Raw genomic sequence first — 18,670 nt, 5'->3', positions numbered from 1 at the left:
CTGAGGTAGGAGAACCTCTGAGTTTGAGACCAGCCTGCGGCTACAGAGTGATTTCCAGGTCAGCCCAAGATAGAGTGAGACCCTGCATCAGAAACAACACAAAACATCAAAGAAGAAAGGGAGGTAGGGAACGGGAAGGAGAGGAAAGAAAATAAGAAAGAATTAAACAGACAAACTAACATACATTATGGTAGCCAGTTATGAAGGCACATGCTGGTCATCCAAACCCTAAGGATAAAGGAGGAGGATGCAGAGTTTGAGGTCAGCCTGGGATATAGAAAATCTTATTTTAGGTGGAGGGAGGAGGATCAGGAGTTTAAGGTAATTTTGTTAGACATGAAATCCAAGGCAAAGGTGGGCTATCACGAAGACCCTATCACAATTCTACTACAGCTTAGAAAAGACACATAAAATATGTGGGGGAAGGGCTGGAGAGATGGCTTAGCGGTTAAGCGCTTGCCTGTGAAGCCTAAGGACCCCAGTTCGAGGCTCCGTTCCCCAGGTCCCACGTTAGCCAGATGCACAAGCGGGCGCACGCGTCTGGAGTTCGTTTGCAGTGGCTGGAGGCCCTGGCGCGCCCATTCTCTCTCTCTCCCTCTATCTGTCTTTCTCTCTGTGTCTGTCGCTCTCAAATAAATAAATAAAAAATGAACAAAAAAAAATTAAAAAAAAAAATATGTGGGGGAAGAAATATTACAACAGTGAAGTTATACAGTACATTAACATTTACACAACAGATACATAAATCCAATATGCTACATGCTTTGCACAGATTCCTCACAACCACAAATGACCTGCTCTAAAGGAAACAGAATGATCCAAACTCAGGTCACACATTGGGTTTTACAGAAAATAAATAAATAAATGAAAGAATAAAGGAATGCAAGGCGTGGTAGGGCACACCTTTAGGGAGGCAAAAATAGGAGGATCACTGAGAGTTCAAGGCCACCATGGGACTACATAGTAAATTCCAGGCCAGCCAGGGCTAGAGTGAACCCTACCTTGCCCCCCACCCCAAAGCAAAAAGGAATGTGCCGGGGTGTGGTCAAATGGACACCTTTAATCCCAGCACAGGGGTGGCCAAGGTTGAAGCGCTGTGATTTCGAAGCCACCCTGAAACAGCATAGTGAATCCCAGGTCAGCCTAACTTGGGCAAGACCCCAACTCAAAAAACGGGGGAGGTGGGCTGGAGAGATGGCTTAGCAGTTAAGCGCTTGCCTATGAAGCCTAAGGACCCCGGTTCGAGGCAAGTTTCCCCAGGTCCCACGTTAGCCAGATGCACAAGGGAGCGCACGCGGTCTGGAGTTCGTTTGCAGAGGCTGGAAGCCCTGGCTCACCCACTCTCTCTCTCTCCCTCTATCTGTCTTTCTCTCTGTGTCTGTCGCTCTCAAATAAAAAAAAAAAAAACGGGGGAGGAGGGTGGACTGGGGAGATGGTTTAGCAGTTAAGGCCTCTGCCTGCAAAGCCAAAAGACTCAGGTTTGATTCCCCAGGACCCATGTTAGACAGATGCACAAGGGGGCACATGTGTTTAGAGTTCATTTGCAGTGGCTGGAGGCCCTAGTGCACCCATTTTCTCTCTCTCTCTCCCTCTTTCTCTGTTAAATAAATAAATAAAGCCTGGCATGGTGGCTTTATGCCAGCACTCAGGAGGTAGAGCTAGGACGATTGTCATGAGTTGAGGCCACCCTGAGACTCCATAGTGAATTCCAGGTTAGCTTGGGCCAGAATGAGACCCTACCTTGAAAAGCCAAAAAATAAAAAAATTTAAATAAATAAATAAAAATAAAATCAAGCTTTGCCAGGCGTGGTGGTGCACACCTTTAATCCTAGCACTGGGGAGACAGAGGTGGGAGGATCACTGTGAGTTCAAGGCCACCCTGAGACTCCACAGTAAATTTCAGGTCAGCCTGGGCTAGAGTGAAACCCTACCTTAAATATAAACAAACAAAAAAAAAAAAAGCAAAAATAAAATTAAGCTTTAAGATCAATTTAAAAAAGGGGGGTGGGCATAGCTGGGCATGGTGGCACATGACTTTAATCCCAACACTCAGGAGGCAGGGGTAGGCTGATCACTCGGGAGGTAAAGCTAGGAGGATTGTCGTGAGTTCAAGGCCACACTGAAACTACATAGTGAATTCCAGGTCATCTTGAACTACAGTGAAACCCTATCTTAACAAACCAACCAACCAACAAAAAATTGGGGGGAGGGGGTGATGGAGAGATGACTTAGTGATTAAAGTGCTAGCTTGTGGAGCCTGAGGAGCCAGATTCAATTATTCAGTACCCACATGAGCCAGATGCACAAGGTGGTGCATGCATTTGGAATTCGTTTGCAATGGCTAGAGGCCTTGGTGCATCCATTCTTTCTCTCTCTCATAAATAAATCAGCCAGGTGTGGGCACACACCTTTAATCCCAGCACTTGAAAGGCAGAGGTAGGACTTCCAGGCCCAACCAGAAAAAAAAAATGTACATATATGAATATAAGCATATATTTTTTTTTTAAAGGGCTGGAGAGATGGCTTAGCAGTTAAGATGCTTGTCTACAAAGCCTAAGGACCAATGTTTGACTCCAAATCCCACCAGGCACACAAAGGTGAGGCAAATGCAAGGTCATGCATGCACACTAGGTGGTGCAAGCATCTCAAGGTCAATAACAGTGGCTGAGGCCCTGGCATGCCAATTCTCTCTCTCATACTCTCTAAAATAATAAAAATAAAAAATACATTAAAAAAAAAAAACTGAGCTGGGCATGGTGGCACATGTGTTTAATCCCAGCACTGGAAAGACAGACATACGAGGATTGCTGTGAGTTCAAGGCTAGATTGAGCTAGGTAAAGTGAAACCTTACCTTGAAAAGGAACTATGTATGGTGCTTGATAGCACAGCCTGATAACAAAGGTTTGGTCACTCAATACCCACACAAACTCAGATGCAAAAAGTGACACATACTTCTGAAATTTGTTTGTTATATAAAGAAACTCTGTCATTCTGGGCATGGCGGTGCACACCTTTAATCCCAGCACTCCGGAGGCAGAGGTAGGAGGATTGCTATGAGCTCAAGGCTGCCCTGAGACTACATTGTGCATTCTAGTTCAGCCTGGGCTAGAGTGAAACCCTACCTCAAAAAACAAAAAACAAACAAACAAAAACAAACCCTCTGGCACGATCATATTTATTTATTTTTCTCTTTTTTTCTGTATGCAAATAAATAAAGTATAGAAAGCCATGAAAGAGCAAAGCAATGAATGGTGGGCATAGAAGCCCATGCCAGCTGAGTAAGAACATATTTTTAATGCAATACTGCAGAAAATCTAGGAAAGGAGATACTTATAATTGTAGAGGACAATATAGAAGACCAAACAGACAAGGGTCAGAAAAGAAATGTCTTGCATTATATAATAGTTAAAACAACCAAGCCAGGAGTAGTGGGGCACATTCCTTTAATCCCAGCAACTTGGGAGGCAGAGGTAGGAGGATCACAGTGAGTTCAAGGTCACCCTGAGACTACATAATGAATTCCAGGTCAGCCTGGGTTAGAGTGAAACCCTACCTTGAAGAAAAAAAAATAATAATAATAATAATAATAAATAAAACAAAGAATGAGGACTGAAACCTGTGAGAGAAACAAGTCAAATATACAGACAGGCCCATCATAACAACAGCTTTTTCCATGAAACTTTAAAGGCCAGAAAGGATTAGATTGATGTATTTCAAGACCTCAAAGACCAAAGAAGACTACTATACCCAATAAAGCTATCAATTTTTAATTGAGGGAGAAAAACTTTTTATGAAAATTATAAGCTGAAAGAACTTTGAGCAGGGATGGAGAGATGGCTTGAGGTTAAGGCGCTTCCCTGAAAGCCAGGGGTTCAATGAATAAAATATTAAAGATTTATGACAACTAAGTGAGTTCTACAGAAAAAAATTGAAGGAATACTTTAGACTGACCAGAATGATAAACATTATCAGGAAGACTACAAAGATTAAGTGTCTGGAGTTTATTTGCAGCAGCAAGAAGCCCTGACGTGGACATATATATTTGTGTGCGTGCACACACACTCTCTTTCTGCTCACAAATGCTCTTTTGTTGTTGTTGTTTTTCGAGGTAGGGCCTCACTCTGGTCCAGGCCGACATGGAATTAACTATGTAGTGTCAGGGTGGCCCCAAACTCACGGACTCCGAGTGCTGGGATTAAAGGTGTGCGCCACCACGCCCAGCATAAATGCTCTTTTTTAAGACACAAAATAGTCAGGAGGCAGAGGTATAGGAGGATCACTGTGAGTGAGATCAGCCCAGGACTATATAGCAAATTACTAATCAACCTGAGGATTCTATCTCGAAAAAACAAAAACAAAACAAATCTGGATCTGGAGTTCGTTTGCAATGGCTAGAGGCCCTGGTATATCCATTCTCTTTCTCACTCTCTCTCTCAAATAAACAAATTTTTTAAAAAAAGTGTGGGACATGCATCTGATTTCCTTTGCAGTGGTAGGAGGCCATGGTGTGCCCATTTCCTCTCTCTCTACTTGCAAATAAATAAAAATATAAGGGCTAGAGAGATGGTTTAGCAGTTATAGTGCTTGCTGGCTAAGCCAATGGACTTAATTTCAATTCTACAGGACCCAAATAAAGGCAGATACACAAGGTGGTGCATGCATCTGGAGTTCATATGCAATGACAAAAGTCCTGGGCTGAAGAGATGGCTTAGCGGTTAAGTGCTTGCCTGTGAAGCCTAAGGACCCTTGACTTTATGAGGAGGCTGATGTGAGTAGAGAGAATCCTTTCACCTGGATTCTGCCCCTGTGGCTCTGTGTGGGGCCAGATGGATATGCAGACCAGTGTTACTGGCGCTACAGTGAGAGCTGATTCTGGCTGCTTGCTAGAAGCTCTAGGTCCCTCCTGCTTCTCTGCTGAGGTTGATAATTCCTTATGTGCCTTCACTTTTTAGTAGAAGAGTGTATTTTGTTGTTTTTCTGTTTATTACCCCCAAGGTTGTTTTAGCATGTTTTGGCACCGCCATCTTACCCAGAATATACACACATATTTTTAAAACACATCTTTTATCTTTGAGATACAGGTTCAATTACTCTGTAAATCCACCAGCTAATGATTTATAGGATTTTTATCCACAAGGAGGACTAATGGCTATTTCTTAGCCTGAGACCTTGAAAACCAAACCACTAGTACATAAGTTAAAATATCCATGGTGTGGATATTCATGCCAGTGCCAAATTTCACCTTATCCAAGAAGCAAAAAAAAAAAAAAAAAAAAAAAATTAGACAGCTTGTGATATAAATGTTTAATTAATAATAATAAAATAAGTATTCAAAAAAAATGATGTTTGACAAATAGCATGGGCCTAATTAGCATGCAAAAAAAGGGTGGGGGGGCTCACGCCCGCCTCTAATCCCAGCACCTGGGAGGCAGAAGTAGGAGGATCACCATGAGTTTGAGGCCACCCTGAGATGACATAGTGAATTCTGCATCAGCCTGGGCTAGAGTGAGACCCTACCTTGGGGGAAAAAAAAAACAAACCTACCATTAGGGCCTGACATGGTGGTTACTGCCTTTAATCCCAGCACTTGGGAGGTACTACCTCCTCAAAAAAATTAAATAGAAAATAAAGATCATTAGTAAGATACCAAAATTCATACACGGAAGGACAAAAAGAAGGATTTTCTATTCCTAGAATTTAAATGTACAAACAGCTCATAGAAGATAAGGTATGAGGATAGAATCGAAAGTAAAGCTAAAAATGGTCAAACAAGAGCCAAGGATATAAAGCCAGCAACTGCACTACTGAGCTCTATCTCCAGTTACTACCTGGATGGTTTTTGTTTTCTCAAGAAAGGTCTCAGGCACTCTAGCCCAGACCAACCTAGAAAACACTCTATAGTCTCAGGGGGGCCTCGAACTCATGGTGATCCTCCTACCTCTGCATCCCAAGTGGTATGAATAAGGTGTGCACCACCATGACTGGTAATGTATCTTTTTCATATTTACTTAAGAGAGAAAGAGAGGGAGGCAGACAGAGAGAGAGAGAACATGGGCATGCCAGGGCCTCTAGCCACTGCAAATAAACTCTAGACGTATGCACCAACTTGTACATCTATCTGGTTTGATGTGGGTACTGGGGAATGGAACCTAGATCCTTTGGCTTTGCAGGCAAGAGCCTTAACTGCTAAGCCATCTCTCCAACCCTGTAATTCTGCATACTTGTATAAATTTCTGTACTGTTCTACATGTGAAATTGGTAGGTTATAAACTGTGTATTTTAAGCGGGGTATAGTGGCACATGAATTTAAACAAACAAACAAAAAAAAAAAAAGAATGAAGTTGAAAGCCATTGCTTATCCCAGCACTCAGGAGACAGAGGTAGAATGATGGTTTTGAATTCAGGGCCACCCTAGGATTACATAGTGAATTCCAAGTCAGTGTGGGTTAGCAACAAGACTCTACCTCTAAGGCTGGAGAGATGGCTAAGCGGTTAAGCGCTTGCCTGTGAAACCTAAGGACCCCGGTTCGAGGCTCAATTTCCCAGGACCCACATTAGCCAAATGCACAAGGGGGAGCACACGTCTGGAGTAATTCGTTGTAGTGGCTGGACCGCCCATTCTCTTTCTCCCTCCTCTCTCTCACTCTCTTTTTCTCCCTCTTTCTCTCTCTGTCACTCTCAAATAAATAAATAAAAATTAAAACAAAAAATATTTTAAAAAGACTCTACCTCTAAATGAACTATATAAAGATATTTTTAAGGATCTCAATATTCAAAATAAGAGTTGAAGGTATAACTCTGAGTGTTTTAGTACATGTTCTATACTATGAGTTCATTCCCCAGCATTAAAATAATACAACCGGGCTGGAGAGATGGCTTAGTGGTTAAGTGCTTGCCTGTGAAGCCTAAGGACCCAGGTTCGAGGCTCAGTTCTCCAGGTCCCACGTTAGCCAGATGCACAAGGGGGCACATGCATCTGGAGTTCGTTTGCAGAGGCTGGAAGCCCTGGCGCGCCCATTCTCTCTCTTCCCCTCTATCTGTCTTTCTCTCTGTGTCTGTCACTCTCAAATAAATAAATAAATAAATAAATATTTTAAAAAAATAAATAAAATAAAATAAAATAATACAACCTATAGCTGGGCATGGTGGTGCACACCTTTAATGTCTTGCATTATATAATAGTTGGAAAAAACCAAACCAGGAGTAGTGGCACACACCTTTAATCCCAGCACTTGGGAGGCAGAGGTAGGAGGATGGCCATGAGTTCGAGGCAACCCTGAGACTATATTGTGAATTACAGGTCAGCTTGGGCTAGAGTGAGACCCTACCTACCCGCCCCCCCCCCACACACACCAAAAAAAAAAAAAAAATGCCTTTAATCCCAGAGCTTGGGAGGCAGAGGTAAGAGGATTGCTGTGAGTTTGAGGCCACTCTGAGATTATAAAGTGAATCCCAGGTCAGCCTGAGCTAGAGTGAGACCCTACCTCCAAAAACCAAAATCAAATAAATAAGCAAATAAACAATACAATCTTCCGGGCTGGGAAGATAGGACAGTGTTAAAGCCTGCCTTCCCGGTTCAGTTCCCTAGTACCAGCAGAAAGTTAGATGCACAAAGCATTTAATACCTTCAGTTCAACAGCAGGGGCAGGAGACTATGGCACACTCATTCTCTCTTTCTCTCTGCTTGTATATATCAATAAAAATATTTTAAAATAAAGAAATTAAATAACACATATCTTCCAAAGTACTAAAAGCGGGGAAGAGCACAGTTGATCCATAACACAAGTTCCAGAATAGCCAGGGCTACAAGGCAGAACCGTGTCTTCAACAGTGGAGGGGCCCTGCAAGCCTTAAGTTTGGCCAGCCAGGCCCCAACTTCCAAGTGTGTTATGAAGGAGACCAACTACTCACTCTCTAATTGGACAAGACACCATCTCCACAGAAGGAAATATATAGTTAGTACTGAAAATCTAGTCAAAAGCCTATGGCTGGGAGTAACACCTGCTGTTATCTGGCTAAATGCATTTATTATGCCCACAAAAATGCCCTCTAAGAACTTTTTCTAATATTTATACACATATAGTAATGCTACAGCCACTATCAGTTACAGCAGCTTCTCATTTCAGAGGGCTTGACCACTAGGGAGGCTCAAGTCACAATAGTGCTAAGAAGTGACAGTGGAGTGTTCGGCTCTGAAACATCTATCAGTCTATCCAAGGCTCAGCGTCCACTGCAGAAGAGCTGGCAGAAACAATGTAAAAGCCAAAGGAAGGGTAGACTTGCTTACAATGCAATCTTCCAGTCACAAAATGGACTTGATATTAATGAACTCACAGTGCCTGGCGCTACAAGACCTGAATTCATAATAGGAGGGAAGGATGATAAAATCAAAACACAAATGGTGGTGCCAGGTGTGGTGGCACATGCCTTTAACCCCAGCACATGGGAGGCAGAGGTAGGAGGACCACCATGAGTTTGAGGCCAGCCACCCTGAGAGTACATAGTGAATTCCAGGTCAGCCTGACCTAGAGTGAGACCCTACCTCAAAAAAAAAATTGAAAAAAAAAAAAAAATATATATATATGTACAAGTGGTAGCCAGGCATAACACACACATTGAACCCCAGCACTAGGGAGGCAGAGGTAGGAGGATCCCTGTGAGTTTGAGGCCACCCTGAGACTACATAGTGAAATCCAGGTGAGCTTGGGCCAGAGCAAGACCCTACTTGAAACAAATAAACAAACATTGGGCAGGTATGGAGGTACACGCCTTTAATCCCAACAGGTGAGAAGCAGAGGTAGGAGGATTACTGTGAGTTTGAGACCAGCCTGGGACTACAGAGTGAGTTACAGATTAGACTGGGCTAGATTGCCACCCTAACTTGAAAAAAAAAAAAAAAGAAAAGATGAATTATTGCTATAAACAATCAAAACTGGGGTACATTAAAGCAACTGCAAATTTACAATAACATAGTGTATTTTATCACACATTATTACCTTTCATTTTTGAGTGCGTATTAATCAACGGATCAGAGCAAATCCTGCAGGGCCACCATGGGCGTCTCTTGAATTTTGCCCAAATGAGATCTCCAACTTCGTATTTCAGTGGTGTAGACTTTTTCTTCGGTTGACACTTTGGTTTAGACAAACAAAACATGACATATCAGTAACAATCAAAAACCTTCTGAAACAGTATTATCATCATATTAGACATCTGAAAAGATACTGCCTTAAAAATATAAGATTATGGCTGTAGGGATGGCTAAGTTGTTAAAGGTCTTGCCTACAAACCCCAAGGACGGAGGTTCAATTCCACAATACCTACATAAAACCAGATGCACAAGGTAGTGCATATGTCTGGAGTTTGTTTGCACTGGCTAGAGACCCTGGCATTCCCATTTTCTCCCTCCTGCCACTCTTGTCAAATAAAAATATTTTAGGCTGGGCGTGGTGGCGCACGCCTTTAATCCCAGCACTTGGGAGGCAGAGGTAGGAGGATCGCTGTGAGTTCGAGGCCACCCTGAGACTCCATAGTGAATTCCAGGTCAGCCTGGGCTAGAGTGAAACCTTACCTCAAAAAACAAAAACAAAAACAAAAAAATATATATATTTTAGGGCTACAGAGATGGCTCATCAGTTAAGGCCCTTGCCTGCAAAGCCTGAGAACCAATGTTCAACTCTCCAGGTCCCACGTAAGCCTGACGCACAAAGGTTAGGCAAGCGCAAGGTTGAATACACACACTAGGTAGTGCAAGCACCTGGAATTCAAGTTTAGTGGCTTAGGCCTTGGCCTGCCAATTCTCTCCCTCTTTCCCTCTCACACACACACTCTTAAAAATGAAAAAAAAAAAAAAAAATATATATATATATATATATATATATATGTTATGTTATGCTGGGTGTGGTAACACACACCTAAATTCCCAGCATTTGGGAGGCAGAGGTAAGAAGATTGCCAAGAGTTCGAGGCTGCCGTGAGACTACATAGTGAATTCCAGGTCAGCCTGGGCTAGAGTAAAACCCTACCTCAAAAATAAATAAATAATTTTTTTTTTTTTAATGCAGCATTATCTGGGTGCCAGGCGTCTCATGGCTCACGTCTTTAATCCCAGCCCCGGGGAGGGAGAAGTAGGAGGATTGCAGAGTTCAAGGCCACCCTGAAACTACATAGTTAATTCCAGGTCAGCCTGGATCAGAGTGAAACCCTACCTTGAAAAACCAAAAAAAAAGGTTATCTGGGCATGGTGATACACACCTTTTATCCAAGCATAAAAGTACAAGATTACAAGATTATCTGGGCATGGTGGTATACACCTTTTATCCCAGCACTCAGGAGGCTGAGGCAGGACTGCTGTGAGTTCGAAGACAGCCTGAGACTACATAGTGCATAGTTCAGGTCTACATGGGCTAGAGGAAGATCCTATCTTGAAAAAAATCAAAGAAACAAACAAAAATAAAAAAAAAACAAGATGAGGGCTGGAGAGATGGCTTAGTGGTTAAGCGCTTGCCTGTGAAGCCTAAGGACCCTGGTTCAAGCCTCAATTTCCCAGGATCCATGTTAGCCAGATGCACAAGAGACCCTGGCATGGGGGGGAGCGTCTGGAGTTCATTTGCAGTGGCTGGAAGCCCTGGCATGCCCATTCTCTCTCTCTGTTGTTCTCAAATAATATATTAAAAAATAAACAAAAAATAAAAAAGAATAAAGAAATGTGGAAATATTTCAAAAAAAAAACCAAGATGAGAACACACCCAATGTTAATTATAAAACAGAAATAAATCACTTTAGCTTACCTAATAAAACCTGCCTTCTATACAGTTATTTCTCAATGAATTTTTTTAAACATTTCTACTGACAACAATGGTATTAAGGAAAATAAATCCTGGGCTTTACTACACCACTGCCTTCTCATGGGCAGCACTCTACTCTCCTCCACTTCTCTTTCTTTTTTTAATTTATTAAGCCAGGTGTAGTGGTGCACACCTTTAATCCCAGCACTCAGGAGGCAGAGGTAGAAGGATTGCTATGAGTTTAAGGCCACCTTGTGACTACATAGTGAATTTCAGGTCAGCCTGGGCTAGAGTGAGACCCTACCTCAAAAAACAAAACAAAATATTTATTTAGGCGGGTGTGGTGGCACATGCCCTTAATCCTAGCACTCGGTAGCCAGAGGTAGGAGGATCACCAAGAGTTCGAGGCCACCCTCAGACTACAGAGTGAATTCCAGGTCAGCCTGAGCTACAGTGAGACCCTACCTTAAAAAAATAAAAACAAAAAAAAATTATTTAGTTGAGAAACCGTAAGTAGATGAGAAAGAATGGGCACAACAGAGCCTCTAGCAATTCTAAATAAACTTCAGATGCATGTGCCACCTTGTGCATCTAGCTTTATGCAGGTATTGGAGAACTGAACCAGGGTCCTTGCACATTGCAGGCAAGGGCCTTGACCACTAAACAAACTCTCCAGCCCCTCTTCTCGGTTATCTTAAACTCTGAATGAACTTAACCCCCTCTTCCCTCCTTGAGCAAGAGTTGTCATCCTTCCATCTCTAAAGGTCTATCTGTAATACCATAAGACCTGCAAACTTAGAAAATAGCTGAACTGATGGCGCAGACTTCGATGAACTTGCTTGCAAAGTGTGCCAGTCTGGGTTGGCCCAGGTTCAGTTTCCCATTACCCATGTAAAGTCAGATGCACAATGTGGTGCATGAGTCTGGAATTCATTTGAGAAGGCAAGTCTCCCTGGGGTTCCCACTAAATCTTCCCTCTCTCTTTCTCAGATTACATACACCTTTAATAACAGAACTCGGGAGGCAGAGGACAACTATGGGTGAGTTCCAGATCAGCCTGGGACTACAGAATGAATTCCAGGTCAGCCTAGACAAAAGCAAAACCCTACCTTGAAGGAAAAAAAGAAAGAAAAAGCTATAAATCGCATTATACTTTTTTTAAAATTTATTTGAGACAGAGAGAGGGAGGAAGGGAGAGAGAGAGAGAGAGAGAGAGAGAGAGAGAGAGCGAGAGCGAGAGCACATGGCCACACCAGGAACTCTAGCCACTGAAAACGAACTCCAGACATATGCGAAACCATTTGTATCTGGCTTACATGAGACCTGGACACCAAACCTAGGTCTTTAGGCTTTCCAGGCATGTGCCTTATCTGCTAAGCCAAATATCCAGTCCAGCCTTATACTTTGATCAGTGCTAATGACCTAGAATTTTTCCTAAGATATACAAGAGGCAGCAGACAAAATATAGCAATAACAAGAAATACCATTATAAAAGTGGCTTTTGGAATTTTTCAAGGCAGAGGACCTGGCTGCAACTTTTTTCCAAAAATAGTACAGACAGTGATCTGTTATCTAACTCCCTCCATCCCAGCTCCCAAACAATGTCATTCTCTTTAACCAAACACAAACAGTACAAATCTCCTACCTTCAGAGGAAAAAAGTTTTCTATTTCGCAGGCCTGAGCTTTCCATCTTGTATATCGCTAAGGGTATGGTGGTTATTACCTATAATCATAATACATGAGGCTGAGGCCAGTGTGGGATACAGAGTAAAGACCTGTCTCAACAAAATTAAAAAAAAAAAAAAAAGAAGTAGGGCTGAAAAGATGGCTTTGCAGTAAAAGCACTTATCTACAAAGCCAGGACTCAGCTTCAATACCCCAGGACCTGCATAAACCAGATCCACAAGGTGGCACATGCATCTGGAGTTTATTTGCATTCTATCTGCTTCCTCTTTCTCAAATATTAAAAAAAAAAAGTAGCTGGGTGTGGCACACATGCCTTTAATCCCAGTACTTAGGAGGCAGAGGTAGAAGAATGGCTGAGTTCAAAACCACCCTGAGACTATATAGTGACTTCCAGGTCAGCCCAGCCTAGAGTGAGACCCTACCTCAAAAGAAAAAATAGTTTATAATCATAGGGGCGAAGTAGACAGAGTAAAAGTGCTTCCTTACAAAGACTGCTGGTCCTGGTTCAATTCTGAGTATGCATGTAAAGTGATACTCACAAAATAGCAAATGCATCTGGAAAGGTCTAAGAGGGGGCAAGAGACATTGGAATGCCCATTTATGTTCTCTCTTCCCCTCCCACAATAAACAAAAATGTGAAACAGGTCAGGTATGGTGGTGTATGCCTTTAATCCCAGCACTAGGGAGGCTGAAGTAAGAGAATCTCTGACTTTTGACTTCAAGGCGAGCCTGAGACTACATGTTGAATTCCTGGTAAACCTGGAATACAGCTATACCCTAGCCCCTGTGGTGGGGGAGGGGACTGGGCATCGTGGTCATGTCTCTATTCCCAACACTTGGGAGACAAAGAAAAGATCTCTATGACCAACATCAATACCACCTAACAACTAATTAGATAAAATAGAAAATGCAGGAGTGGAGGGATGGATCAGTGGCTAGGATGCTGGCCTGCAAGGACTAGCATGCAGGTAAACCCGGATGCACAAAGTGGGGCCTTTATCTGGAATTCATTTGCAATGGCTAGAGGCCCTGACATTCCCATTATCTCTATCTTCACAAATAAATAAACTAAATAAAATAAACCAAATAAAAAAGAAAATGTGCCAGGCATGGTGGAGCACACATTTAATCCCAGTACTTGGGAGGCAGAGGCAGGAGGATTGCAGTGAGTTTGAGGCCACCCTGAGATTACACACTGAATTCCAGGTCAGCCTGAGCTACAGAGACCCTACCGTGAACACCCCCCAAAAAATGTATAGGGAATAAAGAGATATGGAAGAACAGATTTAAGTCAACTGAACCATCTCATTAGCCCAAGAATGGATTTTTAAAAATATTCTAATTTATTTCTTTGACAGAGGCAGAGGGAAGAGAGACAGACAGACAGGGAGAGAATGGAGTCGCCATGGCCTCCAGCAAACAGTGCAAATGAACAAATGTGCCACCTTGTGCATCTGGCAAACCTGGGTCCTTTGTCTTTGCAGGCAAATGCCTTAACTGCTAAGCTATTCCTCCAACACTAGAATGGATTTTTAAAAACATGATCTTGGGCTGGAGAGATGGCTTAGTGATTACGACACTTTCCTGCAAAACCTAAGAATCCAGGGATCAATTCCTCAGTAACCAGGTAAGCCAAATGCACAAGGTCTGCCTCTCTCTAAAATAAATAAATAAATCAAAGTTTTTTACATGACGTGATTTGGGGCAAGGAAATGACCTCAGTGGGTAAGAGTACTTGCCAGTGTCTGAGACAACCTGAGTTCTTTTGTAAGAACTAAAGTTCCTTTGTAAGGGTTGAAGTCCTTTGTAGAGGCTGGAGGCCCTGACACACCTGTTTTTGTCTGTATCTCTCTCACCTAGCTAGTAAATAAAAAAATATATATTTTAAGGTCTGGAGAGATGGCTTAGCACTGAAGGTGTTTGCCTGCCAAGCCTACGGACCCAGGTTAGATTCCCAAGAACCCAAGTAAGCCAGACATACAAGGACTTGCATGCACACATCTGGAGTTTGATTGCAGTGGCTGGAGGCTCTAGCATGCCAATTCTTGTTCTCTTGCTCTCTCTTACAAAAATATACATATATATTTTAAGCTGGGTGTGGTGGCGCATGCCTTTAATCCAAGCACTCAGGAAGCAGAGGTAGGAGGATCACCATGAGTTCAAGGCCACCCTGAGACTACATAGTGAATTCCAGGTCAGCCTGAGCTAGAGTGAAACCCTACCTCGAAAAATCAGAAAAAAACGTTTTTAAGATTCCTGTGGGCTCAGCAGTAAAGTAAGATCCTAATATATACAAGGCCCTGAGTGTGATCTCCAATACCAAAAGAAATAAATTCCTACTTAGCACTAACACAAAATAGGCAGATTACACACTCTTTAGCATAGAATAATATAATGTAGTATGTACTTCGGAAATACACATAAAGCTGATTCAAATGATCAATGTTATTAAACTGGCTATCTAGACAATTTCACCATTTCATAGTCTTAGTGACAGATAGATCCCTAGGAGGTATCTGAGGTCTCTGGATTGCTCCAAATCATTGACTCTGCCAGCAGAAAGAATACAGGGAAAGAAAGGGATGACTCATGTAAAAAAAGAGTTTGCTTTTTATATTCTAAGGTCGCATGTTTTGCTATGTATTTCCTTGCTTGGTAGGTAAGCAATCTACCAACTAAGATATATGCCAGCCCCTGTTCCTATGGGAATTCTGTAATGAAGTTAACTGTAATTGCCTGTAAACTGTAACTTTTGAAATTAATTTTTTTAGAGAGTGAGAGGGAGATAATTGGCACTCCAGGTCCTCAGCCACTACAACTGAACTCTGGACACTTGCACCACCTAGTGGGCATGTGCGACATTGTGCTTGCTTCACCTTTGTGCATCTGGCTCCTGAGATCTGAAAAGTTGAACATGGGTCCTTAGGCTTCACAGGAAAGCGACTTAACTGCCAAGCCATCTCTCCAGGCTCTGTAAAATATAACTTTAATTCACTCAGCTTTTGTAAGAGCAGCCTAGAGGGAAGAAGTAAAAACTCAAAGAGTAAAAGCACAATTTCGCCATTAAAAAAACTAAGTCACATTCAAGCTTTTAAATTTATTTTTATTATATATGCATGTATGTGTGTGCACGCACACACACACACACGTGCGTGCACCATGGTACATGTGTGAAGATATGAGGACATTCTGAGAGCGTTCATTTTGCTGATGTGTATGGGCAAGTCTAAATGGCCAAAAAGCTTCCAGATTATTCTAACTCTACTTCTGATTCCTGTGTAAGGCAAATTGGAATTACAAACACATGAAACTCTTAACGTCCAATTTTATGTGAGTGTTGAGGACTAGCCAGCAAAGCCAAAGGACCCAGGTTCTAATACCATGAAAGGCCAGATGCACAAGGTGTTACATGGGTCTGGAGTTTATCTGGAGTGGCTAGAGGCCCTAGTGTGCCCATTCTCTCTATCTGCTCCCCCCTCTCAAATAAATAAATAATATATTTTGTTTTGTTTTGTTTTCCAAGGTAGGGTCTCACTCTAGCTCAGGCTTACCTGTAGTCTCAATGGGGCCTCGAACTCATGGTGATCCTGCTACCTCTGCCTCCCAAGTGCTGGGATTAAAGGTGTACACCACCATGCCTGGCTTAAACTATTTTTTTTTTTGGTTTTTTTTTTTTTTTGGTTTTTGAGGTAGGGTCTCACTCTGGCTCAGGCTCACCTGGAATTCACTATGTAGTCTGAGGGTGGCCTTGAACTCTCGGCGATCCTCCTACCTCTGCCTCCCGAGTGCTGGGATTAAAGGCATGCGCCACCATGCCCAGCCTGGCTTAAACTATTTTTTAAGGCCAGGGTAGTGGCACATGCTTTTAATCTCAGCACTCGAGAGGCAGAAAAGTATCACCCTAAGTTCAAGGCCACCCTAAGACTACATAATGAATTCCATGTAAGCCTAGGGCAGAGTGATACCCTACCTCAAAAAAAAAATTTTTTTTTTGCTAAAATAAAATAAATAATTAAAAATAAACACCAGGGATTGGATGAATGGCTTAGTGGTTAAGGCATTTGCCTGCAAAGCAAAAGGACCCAGGTTCGATTCCGCAGGACCCACGTTAGCCAGATGCAAAAGTGGGCATCTGCATCTGCAGTTTGTTTGCAGTGACTGAAGGCCCTGGCTCACCTATTCTCTCTATCTCCTCTATCCCTCTCTCTGCTTGCAAATAAATTAAAAATAATAACAATAATAACTAAACACTGGGCGTGGTGGTTCACGCCTTTAATCCCAGCAGAGGCAAAGGTAGAAGGATCGCCTTGAGTTCAAGAACACCTGAGACTACATAGTAAATTCCAGGTCAGCCTGGACAAAAGTGAGACCCTACCTCAAAAATCCAAAAACAAACAATAACAACAAAAAAGAATATGACACAAATGGTTTCCAAGTAAATCTTTTTTTTTTTTTTTTTTTTTGAGGTAGGGTTTCACCCTAGTCAAGGCTGACCTGGAATTCACTGTGTAGTTTCAGGGTGGCCTCAAACTCACGGTGATCCTCCTACCTCTGCCTCCCGAGTGCTGGGATTAAAGGCATGTGCCACCATGCCCGGCTCTTTTTTTGCTTTTTCATGGTAGGGTGTCACTCTAGCTCAGGCTGAACTAGAACTCACTCCTTAACTCCAAAATGGCCTCAAAGTAATTGTGATCCTCCTACCTCAGACTCCTGAATGCTGAGATTAAAGGTGTGCACCACCACGCCTGACTCTGTAGGGTTTTTTTTGTTTATTTGTTTGTTTTTTTGAGGTAGAGTCTCACTCTAGTAGCTCGGGCTGACCTAGAATTCCCTATGTAGTTTCAGGGTGGCCTCAAACTCACAACAATTCTCCTATCTCTGCCTCCCAAGTACTGGTATTAAAGGCGTGCACCACCATGCCTGGATCTTTAAATAATTATTTATTTATTTGAGGAAGAGAGAGAAAGAGGCAGATATAATGGGCACACTAGGGCCTCCAGCCATTGCAAGCAAACTCCAGATGCATGCCACCTTGTGTATCTGGCTCACGTGGGTACTGGGTAATCAAACCTAGGTCCTTAGGCTTCACAGGCAAGCGCCTTAACACTAAGTCATCTCTCCAGTCCCTGAAACTTTTAATATTTTATTTTTATTTATTTATTTATTTGACAGAGAAAAAAAGAGGGGGGCACAGAGAATGGGTGCCCCAGGGCCTCCATCCACTGCAAATGAACTCCAGATGCATGGCCCCTTTGGGTATCTGGCTAACGTGAGTCATGGGGAACAAACCTAGGTCCTTTAGTTTTGCAGGCAAATGCCACTAGGCCACCCCTCCAGCCCTAACTTTTAATTTTAATTCAGCCTGGGCTAGAGTGAAGCCATACCTTGAAAGAAAAAATAACTTAGCAGGGCATGGTGGCGCACGCCTTTAATCCCAGCACTCGGGAGGCAGAGGTAGGAGGATTGCCATGAGTTCAAGGCCACCCTGAGATGACAGAGTTAATTCCAGGTCAGCCTGGACCAGAGTAAGACCCTACCTCGAAAAACAAAAAAAAAAAAAAAAAGAAAAAATAACTTTTTTGAGAAAGGGTCTCATACCAGCCCCAGATTGACCTATCTAAGTGCCAGGCTGGCTATGAGCTCAAGTAGATCCTCCTACTTCAGCCTCCTGCACCACACTTGCCTCCAATAAAACCTTTAAAAAATAACAAAAGAGGGCTGGAGAGATGGCATAGCAGTTAAGCGCTTGCCTGTGAAGCCTAAGGACCCCAGTTCGAGGCTTGGTTCTCCAGGTCCCACGTTAGCCAGATGCACAAGGGGGCGCACGCGTCTGGAGTTCGTTTGCAGAGGCTGGAAGCCCTGGCGCGCCCATTCTCTCTCTCCCTCTCTCTTTCTCTCTGTGTCTGTCACTCTCAAAAAAAATAAATAAAAATTAAAAAAAAAAAAAAGAAAGAAACATGTGGGCCAGAAGTGGTGGTGCACACCTTTGATCCCAGCACTCGGGAGGCGGGAATAGTAGGATCTCTGTGAGTCTGAGGCCAGCTAGAGTGCATCGATCCCAATCAGCCCAGGATCCTACCTCCAGTTTCCTATCTGATTGGACTAGGCTTGATGATCCTAAAGGAGGAACGATTCTGAAGCTGACCTCACACTAACCTAGCTGGGTATATACCAAGTGGACTGGATTCCAACAGC

At 42.8% G+C, this 18,670-nt stretch overlaps 1 protein-coding gene across 8 annotated transcripts in view; it reads right to left on the bottom strand.

The window, feature by feature from the left end:
* The window catches only part of Nsd1 (nuclear receptor binding SET domain protein 1), a 135,655-nt gene that overhangs the window by 92,203 nt on the left and 24,782 nt on the right, over positions 1–18,670 (bottom strand). For 6 of the 8 annotated variants that reach the window (XM_004665049.2, XM_045152085.1, XM_045152084.1 and 3 more), the window contains one exon: positions 8,998–9,133. In XM_004665049.2, coding sequence (XP_004665106.2) covers positions 8,998–9,133 — 136 coding nt within the window. Of the gene's footprint in view, positions 1–8,997; positions 9,134–12,433; positions 12,513–18,670 lie in introns of all 8 variants that reach the window. The other 2 variants (XM_045152086.1, XM_045152087.1) reach the window with 1 other exon arrangement.

The sequence above is a fragment of the Jaculus jaculus genome, chromosome 6 (genome assembly GCF_020740685.1).
Source record: "Jaculus jaculus isolate mJacJac1 chromosome 6, mJacJac1.mat.Y.cur, whole genome shotgun sequence".
NCBI lineage: Eukaryota > Metazoa > Chordata > Mammalia > Rodentia > Dipodidae > Jaculus > Jaculus jaculus.
Note: the sequence above shows the minus strand (reverse complement) of the source record. Positions and strands in the feature narration are given on the sequence as shown.